General features: G+C 37.8%; 1 protein-coding gene across 11 annotated transcripts in view; it reads right to left on the reverse strand.

Annotated features, from left to right (window-relative positions):
- LOC101700545 (EF-hand calcium-binding domain-containing protein 3) overlaps nucleotides 1-16045 on the reverse strand; it is a 48299-nt gene that overhangs the window by 21032 nt on the left and 11222 nt on the right. For 10 of the 11 annotated variants that reach the window (XM_087203846.1, XM_087203841.1, XM_087203836.1 and 7 more), the window contains 3 exons: nucleotides 15973-16026; nucleotides 6548-6635; nucleotides 2977-3050 (listed from right to left, as the gene is read on the reverse strand). In XM_087203846.1, coding sequence (XP_087059972.1) covers nucleotides 2977-3050; nucleotides 6548-6635; nucleotides 15973-15997 — 187 coding nt within the window. In that variant the 5' untranslated portion in view covers nucleotides 15998-16026. Of the gene's footprint in view, nucleotides 1-2976; nucleotides 3051-6547; nucleotides 6636-8213; nucleotides 10333-15972; nucleotides 16027-16045 lie in introns of those variants that run through there. The other variant, XM_087203845.1, reaches the window with a different exon arrangement.

The raw sequence follows: 16045 nt of genomic DNA on the forward strand, positions 1-16045 counted from the left end.
CTGCTCCAGCACATGTGGGCTATGGACAAGACAGCTTGCCTAGTATGTGCGAGTCCCTGCATTCCATCCCAGGACCAACCCTCTCTCCAGCATAAACTAGAGCCAAAATCAGACATGTATTTTCTAAAATTAGTGAATGCAAAAACAAACCCAGGACAAAGTATATTCCAAATGGCACCAGGCGAAATTTATTTCATATCACAGTCAAGTCTTAGCATCTGTATTTATGAGTGATTAATTTTATAGAGAAAATGATGTCCATCTTATAATTTTGTGGAAATGTGACACCTTTCTCTCTTGGTAAAATGCAGCTTCTTTAGGACTGGAACCAAATTATCCTGACTCCTTTCTACCTTCTCCTAATCTCTCTAGCATGTTCTAGGCATGCATTCATTCATGCAATGGAGTTCTCATATTAAGTATAATAGGTAAATTAGGTACTATTTTGGAAGGTGGTGTATACTATGAGAAAAAATAATGTTGGAGGGGAGCGTTGGAAAGAAGAGACAAGTTCTACAGACTCACATCTCCATGTCTTCCTCCCTACCAAGATCTGTATCCACATACTTTGCTGTTCCACAAGTAAACTTTATCTTTTATCTAGATCCAGCCCCTCCATTGTAGATTAGAACCTATCTTCTCTCCCATATTCAAATATATTATCTAAGAAAGGTCTCCTTTGTCTCTAACATCCAATCTTACTATCTATATATTATTCCTACGATCATGCAAATGTACTGTTATTTCTCCCTTAAAAAATACATTGTGCTGAGCATGATGACACATGCTCATGCCGGTAATCCCAGCGCGGTAATCCCAGCGCTCGGGAGGCTGAAGCAGGAGGATCTCCATGAATTCAAGGCCAGCTTGTACTACACAGTGAGTTCAAGACCAGCTTGGACTACACAGTGAGACTTGGTCTCAAAAATCCAAAACCCAAACCCAAAACAAAAACATTGCAACCTCATTTCTCCCTTTAATACCACTACCATATGAACTGCAAAAATGTACTGATAAAAAATAAAAATTGAAAAAAAAAAAGAATTCAATCAGTATGGACTTATGGATGTTTAATTAAAAAATATTTTTTGTGATGCTAGAGATTAAATCCAGGGCTTCAAACATGCTTCTATCACTGAACTACACCCCAGCCCCAGCCCTTATTTTGAGACAGGCGTTGGCCTTGAACTTTCCATCCTTCTGCTTCAGAATCCTGAGTAGCCAGGATTATAGATATGTGAAACTAATCCTGGCCTCATGGATGTTTATTTTATACTTTGGGTTTTAATCCAATTCTGAATTGTTTATTTTTGTTGCTCAAGTTGTACTAAAAAGTAGTGGAAGGCAAAATATGTGGGTATAGACACTGGTAGGGAGGTAGATACAGAGGTGGAAATCTGGAAATTCTGTTCTGATTGCTTTGGTTTTGAGTGAAGTAGGAAGCAAGGATATACACTGAGAGTGAAGGTGGGATATTCTGGGGTTTTGAGGTATTCAAAAAATGTATGCAGAGGATGGGTGTGGTAGTGCATGTCTGTAATCCCAGCACTCGGGAGGCAGAGGCAGGAGGATTGCTGCGAGTTCAAGGCTAGCCTGGGCTAAATAGGGAGTTCAGGGCCAGCCTGAACTACAAAGTGAGACTCCATCTCAAAAAAAAACCCAAAAAAAAACAAGTGTGCAGAATGAACAAATTAACTTCTCATAGGAAAGTTATGAGGATTAAGCATTTGAATAACCAGTTTTTCTACTTTTATACTTGATGGTTTGACCTCTTGGCCTTTGCTAAGCCTGCAGGGCCTGCCCCTCACAGGCCTAGTTAGTTCCCAGTGATAGTAAGCAGCTAGTTTATATATATGCCTTTCACATGCACACCAGCCCATCTGGACACCATCTCTTAACCATCTACCTTCTCTGGCTCTTATGTGCCGGGCCCACTAACCCCAGATCCAGGTCCTAGACCAAGTGAGGGACAGTCCCAAACCCCAGAGGGTCACTGAAGTTCTTCAGTGTAGCTAATCCTAAATCTGCTTATTCTGCCTTGCCTGTTCCTTTGTGCAAATATCACAGTAAAGCCTCTTGTTGATTTTTTGCCATGTCATGGTATGCTGTGCCTTCTGTTTTTAGGGATCTACGAATATAAAAACACATCTCCATGAAAATCATCTCTGTGTCCACATGTTACTTATCATATCTGATTAAAACAAATTTCTTGGGGAAAAAAATAAGAACCAAGATATATCATGTACAGGTACACACACCCAATGATAAATGTAAATGAATTGTATACCTAAAGAGTACCAATAAAATGTACCAATAAAATTAATCGGAAAAAAAACCCCACAAATTTCTTAAGGACTTGGGGTGTATCTCAGTAAGGGTCTGGTTTCAACTCCTAGCACCAAAAACAAAACTCCAAAGAAACAAACAAACAAACAAACAGCACAACATACTACAAAGGCACTTTAGAAACTTCAAAACTGTTAAAGCATGTATCTTAGTTTTATAAGTAAAAATACAAATTCAAACAAAAAACAAAAAACTCAAAATGTAAATCTGATCTTGACAATCCTTTCTGTTTTCCAAACCAGATTTCTTAGTAATAAAGGTGATTTTTTTTTTCATTTTAAATTTAATTTTATTTTTGGTTTTCTGAAATAGGATCTCTCTTTGTAGTACAGACTAGCTTTGAATCCCTATGTAGTCAAGGCTAGCTTCAACTCACGATCCTCCTGCCTCAGCCTCCTGAGCGCCGGGATTACACGTGTGTGCCACCACACCCAGCATTTTTTAAAGCATTTTTTTCCCAGTACTGAGGATTGAACCCCGAGATTCATACATGAGCTACATCCATAGCCCTCTTCTCTTAAATGAAGGAGTGTAGACACCTCTTGAAATCCTAAATCTGTACTAAAGAAGGGATTGTATATATTAAGGGGCTGTCTTTTATGCTGTAACTTTTGGGGTGATTCTCATTACCTTCCATTTGTGAAGGGCTCAACTTTTCTGTGTGTTGTAATTGGCACTGAAGAGATCTTGGTAAATCTTTATCCCTGAGAAGAGACATGAAAAGATTTAAATTTAATATGTATGTAAGTCAAAGGAGCAAACATTAGTGCCATTCATTAGTTTTTGCTGACTGGAATGAATGTGAACATGATAATACATGCAGAGTCATGTTTCCCAGGGGGATGGTTTCTGTCACTTGCCATCAGACACAGGATGGACAGTGAGAAAATGTTGGCCCCTCGGGTCCACACCTCTGCGCTATACTTGACAGTCATCCTTGCCTCCCTTAAAAAACTCTGAATTCCTCCATTTTGTAAAACAAGAAACTGAGGGTCAGAGCTATTAAATAACTTATCCCAGGTCAGGCTAAAAGTCTTAAATTCTCCTGTCCTTAGAAATATAAATTGTTTCAAAATTTTAGTACACATAATGCTGTGATGTATATCCTTATAGAGAAATGTTTGCATCTATGATTATTTTACAACTTTAATTGCAAAATTTTATTTTTACCACATATGTGAAAGACAGAAAAAGACAGAGAACACTTCCAGAAAGTTTGGAACTTTGGTTGCCCTTTCATTTTCCTAGGAAAGAAAAATCTGGAAAAGGAGGGAAAATATTAATATTTAGGAGACACTTTGTATAGATTTATAATAACTTATTTAGGAACACAGAAATGTATTCTGTAAGACTGGGTTTGCTTATAATATGGTAAATTAAATAAGATTTAATGAAATATAAATTAATTAAAGCAACCATACTTTTATAGATTTGTATTATTTAAAATGCATTGAGTTTTGAAACTAACAGAACTAAAAGTTTACAAATTATGGAATCTCTTAGTTTTTGTGGTTTTATAAAAAGCTATTGGTTAAAGATAAACTAAAAGAAATAAACATTGAAATTAAACAATAAAATTATTAGGTTTTATTAATTTAGTATCCTCTAGAATATTATTTTCAACTCATTTTCAAAGAGGGACTGGAGAGAAAAGGAAATGATAAGCATCTATCTATCTATCCATCCATCCATCCATCCATCCATCCATTTGCAGTGCTGGAGTTGGAACAAGCCCTCTATCACTGAGCCACACTACAGCCCAGCTGTGATAAGCTTTTAAAAGGTATTGTTCTCAAATTTGTAACATGGATATTTATTGAACTTGCCTTATTTTCTTAGCTTATAGTAACACTGATTTCTTCTTCTGAAATCACCTACTTGAAATTCTGAAGACTCAAGTTTGCCTTTACTAAGGCAAATATTTTGTATTTGTAGATATGAACAAATTTCTTTAGCGTGATGCATCTTTTGATGCAGCAGATACAGAAGTGTGTTGTCAAGAAGCAAAAGGAAGGCATAAGTTTTGACCTTGCATTTGTTCTATGCAGTATAAGGTCTTTATTAGTTGCATTATGGAAGGAGACTTTTGGCACAGTTTCAAACCCTATCTTAGACCAAACACTGGAGAAAGCGTTTCTATTTTATATAAGTTTCAAATTGACATAGGAGATTAGGGTGCAAAGCTGGGAAAGTAGGCAGGACCTGTTAATTACAAGATCCTAGAACACACGGCAGAACAGTTCCCAAAACCGTGGACTTCTGGGAATTTGAGCAGGTTTTCAATAGGATGCTTAGACCTCCTATCAACTTGAGGTGTGGGATCCCAGCACCGCCTCTCAGGATCCATATGTAGAAATTCTCGTGGTTTTCCTCCAGATTTTTTTTTTTTTTTTTTGAGACAAGGTCTCACTGTATAGTTCAGGCTGGCCTTGAACTCACTATGTAGCTCAGGCTAGTCTTGAACTCATGGCGATCCTCCTTGCCTCAGCCTCCCCAGTGCTGCAATCACAGGTGTGCACCACCATGCCTGGCCTCGAGATTTGGACAATATAAAAGGACACAGATGCCAAGAAGAGCTGGCTATCATGGCTTTCCTCATGATAGCCTGCCTTGTTTTCTACAGGGTGTACTCTTATCTTGCTTTTTCCTCTTTTACTCGGCCCAAGTTTCTTCTGCAGAGCCAGGTTCTCCCTCACTCTTCTTCACTTTCACTTTTTCAAATAAACTTTGCCACTGCTTTTTGCTCATTTTGTAAATTCTTTGTTCAAGGGGCCGGGGATTTAGCTCAGTGGTTCTGCCTCCTGCCTCAAAAGTACAAGGTCCTGAGTTAGGCCCCCGGTACCCCCCGCCAAAAAAATTCTTTGTTCATGATGAGAACCTGGAATTTAACTTCAGAAGGAGAAGTGAGCAACCCACAAATGATTGTAGAACCTTTGATTTAGAATGATCCCAGTCCAGCCTTTCATTTAGGGTGTGAATTTCCTCTATATGTGGTATTATTTAGTCTTTGCTAGACTACTTTTTGTGACAAGGAACTCACCGCTTCAAAAGGCAGCTTGTGCCAGCTGCACACATTTGTAATCTCAGTTACTTTGGAGACTGAGGCAAGAGGATCACAAATTCAAGGTCAGCTTGGGCAATATAGTATGACTCTGCCTCAAAATAAAAATACGAAAAGATTGGGGAAATAGCTCATCACTCCCTGGGTTCAATCCCTAGTGCTGGGGGGAAAAAATGGCAGCTGATCAGCTGTGGTGGTACACTCTTGAAATTCCCAGCACCAGGGAGGCTGAGGCAGGAGAATCAGGAGTTTGAGGCCAGCCTGGGCTACATAGTGAGCTCAAGGCCAGCCTGAGATTCATAAAAAGAACATGACTCAAAACCAAACCCAACCCAGCCCAACTCAACCCAACCCAACACAAAAGATAGCTTTTCATGTGGGGTAAGGGAACAGTAATACTAAGGGTTTGGCTGCTATAAGGTTATTTTACCCATTATTATCTAAAAAGTGTTAGAGATACGATTTTTTTTAGCACTGGCAAACCCAAGAACACTAGCAAAAATATCCTCAAGGTGGTAAAGAAAATGAACAACTGTGATAAAAGAGAGGAGTTTTTCTTCTTATAATCTGGTAAAATGTATCTTGGGCTCTTTCAGTTATTAGTAGCTGTGATTTTGGAGTTTATTGGTAACTGCTTGAGAGAAAGCTATTGTTAATGATACAAGCAAATTTCCCTCCTCAGTTTTAGCCTAAGGCTAGTCATGGGTAATCTACCAGATTGCCTTTTACGGGCTGTATTTGTCATATAGACCCTTTTTCTATATTTTGACTTGCTTAGGGGTTAAGCTCTACCTTAAGGTCTTCTGAATTTATTTTCCTTTAAACTGGCACTCAAAATACCTTAGGGTATAACTGACAACTCCTTGAGCAGTCTAGGGTATTCTGTGTCCTAACCAAAAATAGCATTTCATTTGGGAGAACAGGAAGGAAAACTGTTTCTCTAGTCAAAAAAGAGGTTTATCATTTTCTTTTCATAAAAAGCTTTCTCAATTTAAATGTTTTGTTTTATAACTAAATTCTCCACAGAACAGATATTTGAAGAGCATTCTAACTTGTCTTATAGCCTTTATGGGTATTTAATAATATATCCACTACATTAATAATTCTTTATCATAATATAGTAACACTTCCATTACCTACCTCTTGCTGTGGAAGACAGGTACTTTTAGGGGTTTCAACGTAAGTTTTGATTTAATTTCTGAAACTGCCATGTGGCCAGTAACTGCGTCTGGAACTCAGAAAATGCAATTAAGGATCAATTCACAGATTAGTTTCTTTATACTCTTTTGGAACTTTTCCAGTGCAAGGCTTGGAGGTTGAAGTCTAGAGCCTCAAGTAATGATTATATGCAAATTCACATTAGAGTTATGGGCAAAGTTGGAAGGCAATGTGGAAAATTCCTTTTATTTTCCCTAGATCTGAAAGCAAAATTTCTTATTACTGCTCCTCCTCTCAAATACTGTATTATCACTCTGATGCTATATAAAAATAAATGCTGGGGTCAGGGATTTAGCTCAGTGGTTCCGCTGCCTGCCTCGAAAGCACAAGGTCCCGAGTTCGATCTCGGTACCAAAAAACAAACAAACAAAAAATAAATGCTAAGTGTAATAAGCCAGACTCGAAAAGACTGTGTGCTCTCACTTATTCCTATGTGGAATCTAAAATAGTCACTCACAGAGTGAGTAGAATGGTTGGAAAGAGGGGGATATGAGAGTGCACACTCTCAGTTATGCGAGATGAGTGAGTTCCAAAGATCTAATGCATAGCATGGTGATTACAGTTAACAGTATTGCACTGTGTACTTGAAATTTGGTAAGAGAGCACAGCCTCAGTGTTCTCACTTCCTCTCAATAGTAACTGTGTGAAATGACTGATATATTAATTAGCTTGATTGTGTGATTATTTCACAATGTATACATACACAAAACCATCATGTTATATATCTTAAATCATAAAAAATGGTGCCAAGTGAATCAGATAAAGCATCCTAGAAATATGTGGAAAAAGTTGGGGTTTTTTGTTTTTTTTTGTACCAGGGATCGAACTTGGGACCTTGTGCTTGTGCAGCAGGCGCCGGAACCACTTAGCTAAATCCCTGGCCCCATGGAAAAAGTTATTTAAAGGCAAAATTTATTTATGAAGCAGAACATTTCAAGTTCTAATTGGCAAATGTTATAGCATTTTAAATACCTGCCTCCTTGTTTCTGCCTTAGGCACCTGACTGGTAGTACGTAGCTTTTCTCAGGGTTTCCTTCTGAGATGCACATCCCTGCCCTGTCAGTTCTTCTGGCCCCAAAGTCTTTCTTAAAAGTAGGAGTGGGTATGGAATAAAATGCTGTTTGCTACTCTAGACCTTCTTGAATCGACTTCTTCACTAAAACCATTGCTCTAGTCCTCCCTTTACCACTCTGCATAGTTTGAGAGACAGGACCTATTGACCACAGGTTGGGTGGTAGGGCTTCCACCTTTGTTCATTTTATAGCTTCAGTTATCTTTTCTAGAAGTGGAGTGAACCAGGAGTGTGACGCATTCCTGTAATCCCAGCACTTGGGAGGTTGAGGCAGGAAGACATTGAGTTTGAGGCCACCCTAGGCAACATAGCAAATTTTTGTCTTTTCGGTGGCTCAAAAACAAGAAAAGTGGGTCATTAACAGGAATAATGAACAATAAATACTATTAAACCATGAAGAAAAAAGTTTCTTAATGTCTGATTAGAATCATTTTTCCCCAGGTCTTTACTTCAGAACCTGGAGTGTAGTTGTTTCTAAACAACTCAATTACAGATGTTCGGAATCTAGAAACCTACCACACAGCTGGGAACTCCAGAGATGTTCAACAAGTTAGGTACTTGAAAGGTGCTTTGAAATCATCCTTATGTTGAAAATCATCATTTTAAAACAAACTTCAATCCCTCAAAGACATGACAGTGTTTTCTTTTTAAAAAAGGACTCAGCATAGAACTGTAAAAATTCTGATTTTTTACCTACTTTTAAGCTGTGCCACTCACCACTTTGGGCCTTCAATCAGATCAAGAGCCCAACAAAGGGTCTGTTCCATCACGCAACTGTGACCTCATTCATTGCTCTAGCTCAGGCCCAGGGAGAGGACCCACAAATTCATTCCTGTGTTGGAGCAAATCCCCAGTACCACAAAACAGACAACCGAAAACAAACAACAGAAACCCCAAGCCATATCATTAGGTCTAAAAAGAAGGGCAAAAAAAAAATCACTCTCATAAGCTTATAAACTTTAATATTAGTAAGAAAAGTGACTTTAAAAAGCAATTAAGAGGGCTGGGGATTTAGCTCAGTGGTTTTGCCGCTTGCTGTGCAAGCGCAAGGACCCGAGTTCGATCCCCAGTACCAAAAAAAAAAAAAGCAATTAAGAGCCGGGTGTGGTGTCATATGCCTGTAATCCCACCACTTAGGAGGTTGAGGCAGGAGTATTGCAGTGAGTTCAAGCCCAGCCTAGACTACATAGCAAGACCCTGTCTCAAAAAACAAAATAAAAAACAAACAAAAAGATTGATTCTGTTAAGCAGGTATCATAGTATTCATGATCTGACCTCTCTCATGGAACTGTAAATCCTAGTGTAGGAGTTAGATTCATTGTGGTTTTGATTTGAGTTTCCCTAGTAAGTAATGATGTTGAACACCTTTTTATGTGCTAATCGTCATTTTCATATTTTCTGTGAAGGAATGTCTATTCATATTCTTTGTCCATTTCAAAATTTAGGTTACAATGATCTTCCCTTACCCTTAGGGAATATATTCCAAGACCTGTAGTGGATGCCTGATACCACAGTTAATACCAAACTCTATATAGACTATGTTTTTTCCTATGCAGACATACCTAAGATAAAGTTTAATTTATAAATTAGGCACAGTAAGAGAGGCATGTTTGTTTATGGGTAACCACAGACTGTGGTACCCAGAGTTTAGCTAGTAATGCACTGGAGCCTCCAAAAGTGCTTCTGGATTCACTTAGCAGCAGCATTTCTAAAAGTTTTCCACTCCTGCTCTGGGAGTTTGTTCCTTATAAGTATGATTTGACTTTACCCAGGTCTTTTCAAACTTAGTGCATTAAGAACAAAAACAAGGGAAGATAAAGGACAGGTTTTTTTTTTCTTTTTTTTGATAGCGGAGATCAAACTCGGGTCCTTGCCCTTGTGCAGCAGGTGGCAACACCACTGAGCTAAATCCCCGGCCCAGGACAGGTTTAATTTACAAATTAGTTCAAGAAGTATCTACTACGGACTTACTATGTTAAAGGCAACCAAATTGAAAATGGGGATAATGACAGTTCCTATTAACATGGAGTTGGTGGGAAGTAAAAAAAAAATTTGCTTTTGTTTTTGTGGTTTTTAAAGAGACAAAGTCTCACTATGTTTCTCAGGCTGATCTCAAACTCCTGGGTTCAAGTCATTCTGTCTCAGCCTTCCAAGTGGCTATTGTACCCAGCTAGAAGTAAAATTTTAAATTATCCTTTGTCTTTAGTTGGGGTAAAAGACATATTACATAAAATTTACCATAGTAACAAGTATTGATAAGTATATTCACTTTGTTGCACCACCAATCTACAGAACATTTTCGTCTTGCAAAGTGGAAACTGTGCTCATTAAATAACATCTCAACATTTCCCCATCCTTCCAGACCCTGACAACCACCATATTTTCTGTTTTTATGCACTTGGCTGTTAAAGATGTCTTATGTAAGTGAAACCATACAGTATTTGTCCTTTTGTGACTGGCTCATTTCACTGTGCATTAATATCCTTGAGGTTCATCCATTTTGTAGCATGGGTCACAGCTTTCTTCCTTTTAAGGGCTGAATAAAATTCCATTAAATGGATATACTGCCTTTGGCTTATCCATTCGTCTATGTGGACACTACTATGAATAGTGCTGCTCTACATGTACAATTATGTCCTCATTGGTTCATTCATGGCAAAAGCCCATACAAAATGTCAGAAAATATTTCTAGGATCAATTTTTACAGCAAGTTTTAATATTTAAGTTTTCTCTTTTGGTACTGGGGATTGAACTTGGAACCTTGCGCTTGCGAGGTAGGTGGCGGAACCACTGAGCTAAATGCCCGGCCCTTATTTAAGTTGTTTTTTTTTTTTTTTTTTGGTACCAGGCATCGAACTCAGGTCCTTGGGCTTGCACAGAAGGCATCAAAACCACTGAGCTAAATCCCCAGCCCCCCTTATTTAAGTTTTAATATTAAGTTGTCTAATCCTTGTTTTGCAAACTTCTAAATATTCTGATTTTTAATATTTTATCTTTTTATGAGTCTATGTAGCTTTCAGTTAGTTTCTTCACTAATTCAACAAATATAGCATTTATCCATTTGCACCATTTTATATTCATACCAGTAATGTATGAGAATTTCAATTTATCTACATCTTCATTAATGCTTGTTGTTTTTATTACATTAATCCTAACCAGTCTGAAATATTTCACTGTGATTTTGATTTGTATTCTCTAATGACTAATGATATTGAATATCTTTTTATGTGCTAATCGTCATTTTTATATCTTCTGTAAAGAAATGTCTATTCATATCCTTTGTCCATTGAAAAATCTGGGTTACAATAATCCCTTCCTACCCTCAGCAGACATGTTCCAATAGCCCTAGTAGTTGCCTGATACTACCGATACTACCTAGCTTTATAGATACACTGTTTTTTCATATATATACATACCTATGATAAAGTTTAATTTATAAATTAGGCATAGTAAGAGATTAACAACAATAATTTTTCATTATTAAGTCAAGATCTTTCATCATTTTATTTAAAGGAAGTATTTTATGGCTTCTCTTTGGCAAATCTGAATTGCAAGGATTACTCTTCTTGTGGTTTTGGGTCACTACTAAGTAAAACAAGGATTACATAAACATAAGCAATGGAATACAGTGATAGTTGATACACCCGAGACAGCTACTTAGTAACTAACGGGTGGGTAATGCAAATAGTATGTAAATAGGGGACAAAAGGATGATTCATGTCCCAAGCAGGATAGGAGATAACAATTACTATCATACTACTCAGTAGAGCATGCAATTTAAAACATATGTATTATTTATTTTTGGAATTTTCCATTTAAAATATTGGATTGCAGTTGACTGCAGGTAATTGGTGCTGTGGAAAGCAAAACTACAGATAAGGGAGGAATAATTTTGATTGTTGAGTTGTAAGAGCTCTTGATATATTTTGGATACTAAATTCTTATTGGTAATATTGTCTCCTATCTGTACATTGTTTTTTCACTTTCTTTATAGTGTCCTTTCAACTACAAAAGTTACTCTCACAATTTTAAAGCTAAAAGAGAATAGATAAAAGAGAATGAATACATCATCAAACAAATTTACTCCTTTCATTTTATTGAATTAATTTATTTAATGGCAGAGTGAGGAATACCTACTTTGTAAACTGCACTATGTTATCAAACAGTTACAATGTAATTAGGGGTTAAAAGACAGCAAATGAAGCCCTTAGCAACAGTATATCTGATAATCAAAGTGGTGCAGTGTGACATGGACTGTAAAGGCAAAAGGAACTTTGGAAAACGGAGAGGTAACGGTGTCCAGTCACCTTAATAGACAGAGGGTAGAAACTGACAAGACAATTAGGGAAAATAATTAAGGGATTAAAGGTTGTAAGTCAAAGTATTAACTCCTATTTTTTTTCCAGCGGTGGAGAGTGAACCTAGGCCCTTCACACTGAGTTACCTCGTAAGCCCTTTTTATTTTCATTTTGAGACAGAGTCTTGCTAAGCAGCCTGGCTGGAGGTCAAACTTGTGGTCCTGCCTTAGTCTCCCAGAGTGCTGGGATTATAGGTGTGTGCCACTCTGCTGGGCGCCTAACAATGCTTCCTTATTAGGTTTCATTGGCAGTTTTTATCAATTTACATACAGTCATCATTCTATTTGCTTAAGGACTGAATTAAGAGTCAATTTTTTTTTTGTACTGGGGATCGAACTCAGGACCCTCATATAAATTTCTGAAGTTAGGGAAAGTAGAATAGGAGGGATGCATTTTATCTTATTTTTTCCCCAGATAAATGGGAAACTAAGGGAAAAGGTCAAAGTTATATGCAATTATCCATCTTAATTCATATGCTTCTTTTTCCCTTAATGTATTGAACTCCAAAGACAAAAAATTGAAAACCTTAGAGGCAGAATTGAAACTGAGACTATTCTTTTATAATTTATTCGCTTTTTCCTTTCAAAATGTAGGGTAGTTTTGTTTTCTAAACATGAGAATAAATATCTTATTTATTGATGTATAGGTTAATTCAAATTCAAAACATATAATTTATAGAATTAAGAAAAAACTGTCAGACACTTTTTCCTTCCTGTCCTCTGACCTCTCATCCCATACAATCTTTCTCCTCTTCTTTCCTTTTGCTTGGCTCTTCTCCCTCCTGAGATATTAGTTTGCTAGAGGGACCCTATGCCATTCTTGAATACTGCATGTGGCGCCATTCTGGTTAGGAAGGTGACATAGAAGATTTTTTTTCCCAGATAAGAAGCAGACTTAATTTCTACAAAGTAAGGTTTTTCCAAGTGTATATTAGAATTTCTGTATTCCTATTGAGTGCAGTTTTAGAAATTCTGACATAGAACTTTGCAACCAAAGCACTGCTGAAGGTCAAGTGGCATTCTGAATGTTTACTATTAAGTGACAGAAATATCAGCAGGTCTTGAAGTAGTTCACATGTGAGTGTTATTTTTGTGTTATCAAGCTTAGGTAACTGGAATTCATCTTTTTTTTCCCTCAGAAAAATAGAAATGGAGATTAAAAGTGGCAGAGTAAAGATGGAAGCAAAATACAGCCTCTCAGGGACTGGGAATCAAGATACCTAAAAACCAACTTGATGAAATAAAAAAGATCTCCATGAATTGGTAGAGAGCTGACAGGAAAACTAGAAACTACAGAGAAGCTGGAGAAACTGAATACAACACAGAGAAATAATGAAGCAGTCTGGATTGCTAACCCCAGCTCCCATGGAGTGGGACCTGACTTCATTAACGCCAAATAAGACTCTCCGGTTCAGCAACTCCAGGGAGAAACAATGGACCAGGCTAGCAGCACTAGCTACACACACACAGACAGACACACAGACACACAGACACACACACACACACGCATGCACGCACACATACCCCTACAGTAAAACTGCAAAAACAGTGTAGGAGTTTACTCTGAAAGTAACTCAGTAGCCATTTTTGGGAGGGGTTAATTGTTTAAAACTAACTTAAAGAATAATTAAAGAACAACTACACTTCAGGGTTTCTGGGGTCACCCTACCACAGGAACCAGACGGGAGACAGCCATATGAGATGGTCATGGAGAGGGTGCAGGCTAGCCATACACCCTCTGAGAAATGTAAGCTCAAGCTAGGACACAGGGGTCCCACCCTCCATGGTGAGAGGCTGGGGCAGTCCTATGTGGTTTTTGGAGGGGGCTGAGTCTGAAAATGCTGGGATTACATCCAGAAGATGAGTTGACCTTCCCCTCCCCTTGCCCATTGCCTACATCCAGCACAGAACTAGGTGGGTTTTTTTTTTACTTTCTCCACCTGCCAACGTGATCAAGGATACACCTCAGTTTGGACAGCTGCCACAGTCTAGAGTATATGTACATAGGGCAAAAGCTAGGGAGAGAAAGCAGTGACTTGGGGTGCACAGAGTGACATGGAAACTGGAAATGGCTGGAGTGAACACAGCCCTAGGGAGAACACCATTGACAAATAATGCTGAGCAGGAAAGGTGGGGCAGGGTTCACCATTCACACCTAAAAATGTGAATGTGGAAACAAAATAGGACTTAGTAGGGATTTGCTATCTCTTCCCCATACCTGGTGGATTCCAATACTATACACCCTAGAAAGAAAATACTCATTTAAAAACATGAAGGGATATTTTGGACTTGTTTCTCTTTTTTCTTTTGCTTTTCTGTTTTGGGAGGAAAAGAAAGAACAACACTAGAAAAAAAGGGGCAAAAGAGAAAATTATGTAAAAGAAATTATTATTTTTTTTAGAGATACAGAGAAGATAACATGAGAGGAACAGAAAATAAATGGAAGAGAAGAAAGGAGAGTGATGGAAGCTGGGTGTGTGGTGTACACCTGTATACTGGGAGATTGAGGCAGGAGGGTTGAAAATTTAAGCCTAGCATGGGTACGATACATATATATGTATAGTTTTAAATTTGATTGGTCCTGATTTGGTTGACTTTGTTATATTATTTGGGATTGTTAGTTATACAGTACTATTTCTTCTTGGTAGCCCAGATTGGGAAAATTATCTCAAAAATGACTGCCACACAGCTACTTGAGTTGGTGAATCTTCAATTATCTGAAAGCAGTAGATTAGAACCTCTCTCAGTCAGCCAATAAGCATTTACTGAGCACATACTGTGGAGTAAAAAACTAAGCCTTGGTGAGAGCAGAAATCTTGCTTATTTTTTGTTCATGCCTGAGCTTTCCCGAACGGTGCCTTGGTATTTAATAGTTATTGATGAATACAGAGATCATAAATAAACACGGTGGGGGGGTTGCTTCACTATCACTAAATTCACCAGCATCATTTAAAATGCTTGTGTTAAAAGCTACAACTGAATATCCTGAAAGCTTTCTGGCATCAGCAACAAAAATGGCAAAAGATAAGATTAGAGAGACTTATCAAAGAGATTTTATTTTTATTTTTCACCAGTAATACAACAGGACTCACTTGGAAACTTTTTGGGTATATATTTTAAAAGTACTTTTTTCACTTGGAAACATTAAATGTGTGTACCCAGAATTTAAATTTTTATTAAAATTCATTTTGTTCATACTTGCATAAATTACCTTAAATTATTCTTTGTTATGGTTTGGGTCTAGATGTCCCCACAAAGCCTCATGCGGTCATAGGTGGAGCTTTTGCAGATGTGTCTGAATCTAGAGTGAGTGCTTCTGGGATTAAAGCTGTGTGATTACTAAATCAGCATCCTGCTTGGTTTGGCACTGCCCTAATCCTGGTAGGCTGGGTACAATACAAGAGACAGAAAGAGGCTTGTCTTCCTCCCTGTTTGCTTGCTTTTGCTGTGCTCTGCTTGCCATGAACTTCTCCTCTTAGTGCCCCTCTGCCAAGCCACCCTGCCTGGGAGCCAGGCGATTATGGACTGAAATCTCTACAAACCTTTCCCTTTTTAACTTTGGGTGCTGGGTATTTTGTTTCAGCAGCAAGAAAAAAAAGTAACTAAGACATTCTTAAATCCTTTCTGAAACACAGTCAGACTTGTTGAGTTTTTTGTGTCACATTTGGGAAATGCAGGTGCAGAGAACAAATCAAAATTACTTAAAAATGAAATACAAGATTGAGATTCTTCATTTGTGGGAGGAGGGCAGAAGAAAAGTTCTACTTTTACTCTATCGATCCATTTCACAGCATAATCATCATCATCATCATCATCATCATCATCATCATCATCTACTTTTGTAACCAAGAAAACACCTAAATATTTAGCATCAGATTATCAGTTTAATACTGTATTAGAGCATAAATTTTCACTCACGTGTAATCTTCTTCAGGCCCTCCATTATTGAATCCACAGTAACCTTTCCCTTTCCTGTAAAACATTTTGGTTC

The sequence above is a fragment of the Heterocephalus glaber genome, unplaced genomic scaffold, assembly GCF_053883595.1.
Source record: "Heterocephalus glaber isolate CG9 unplaced genomic scaffold, H.glaber_assembly_v1.0 deba00001811, whole genome shotgun sequence".
Lineage (NCBI taxonomy): Eukaryota > Metazoa > Chordata > Mammalia > Rodentia > Bathyergidae > Heterocephalus > Heterocephalus glaber.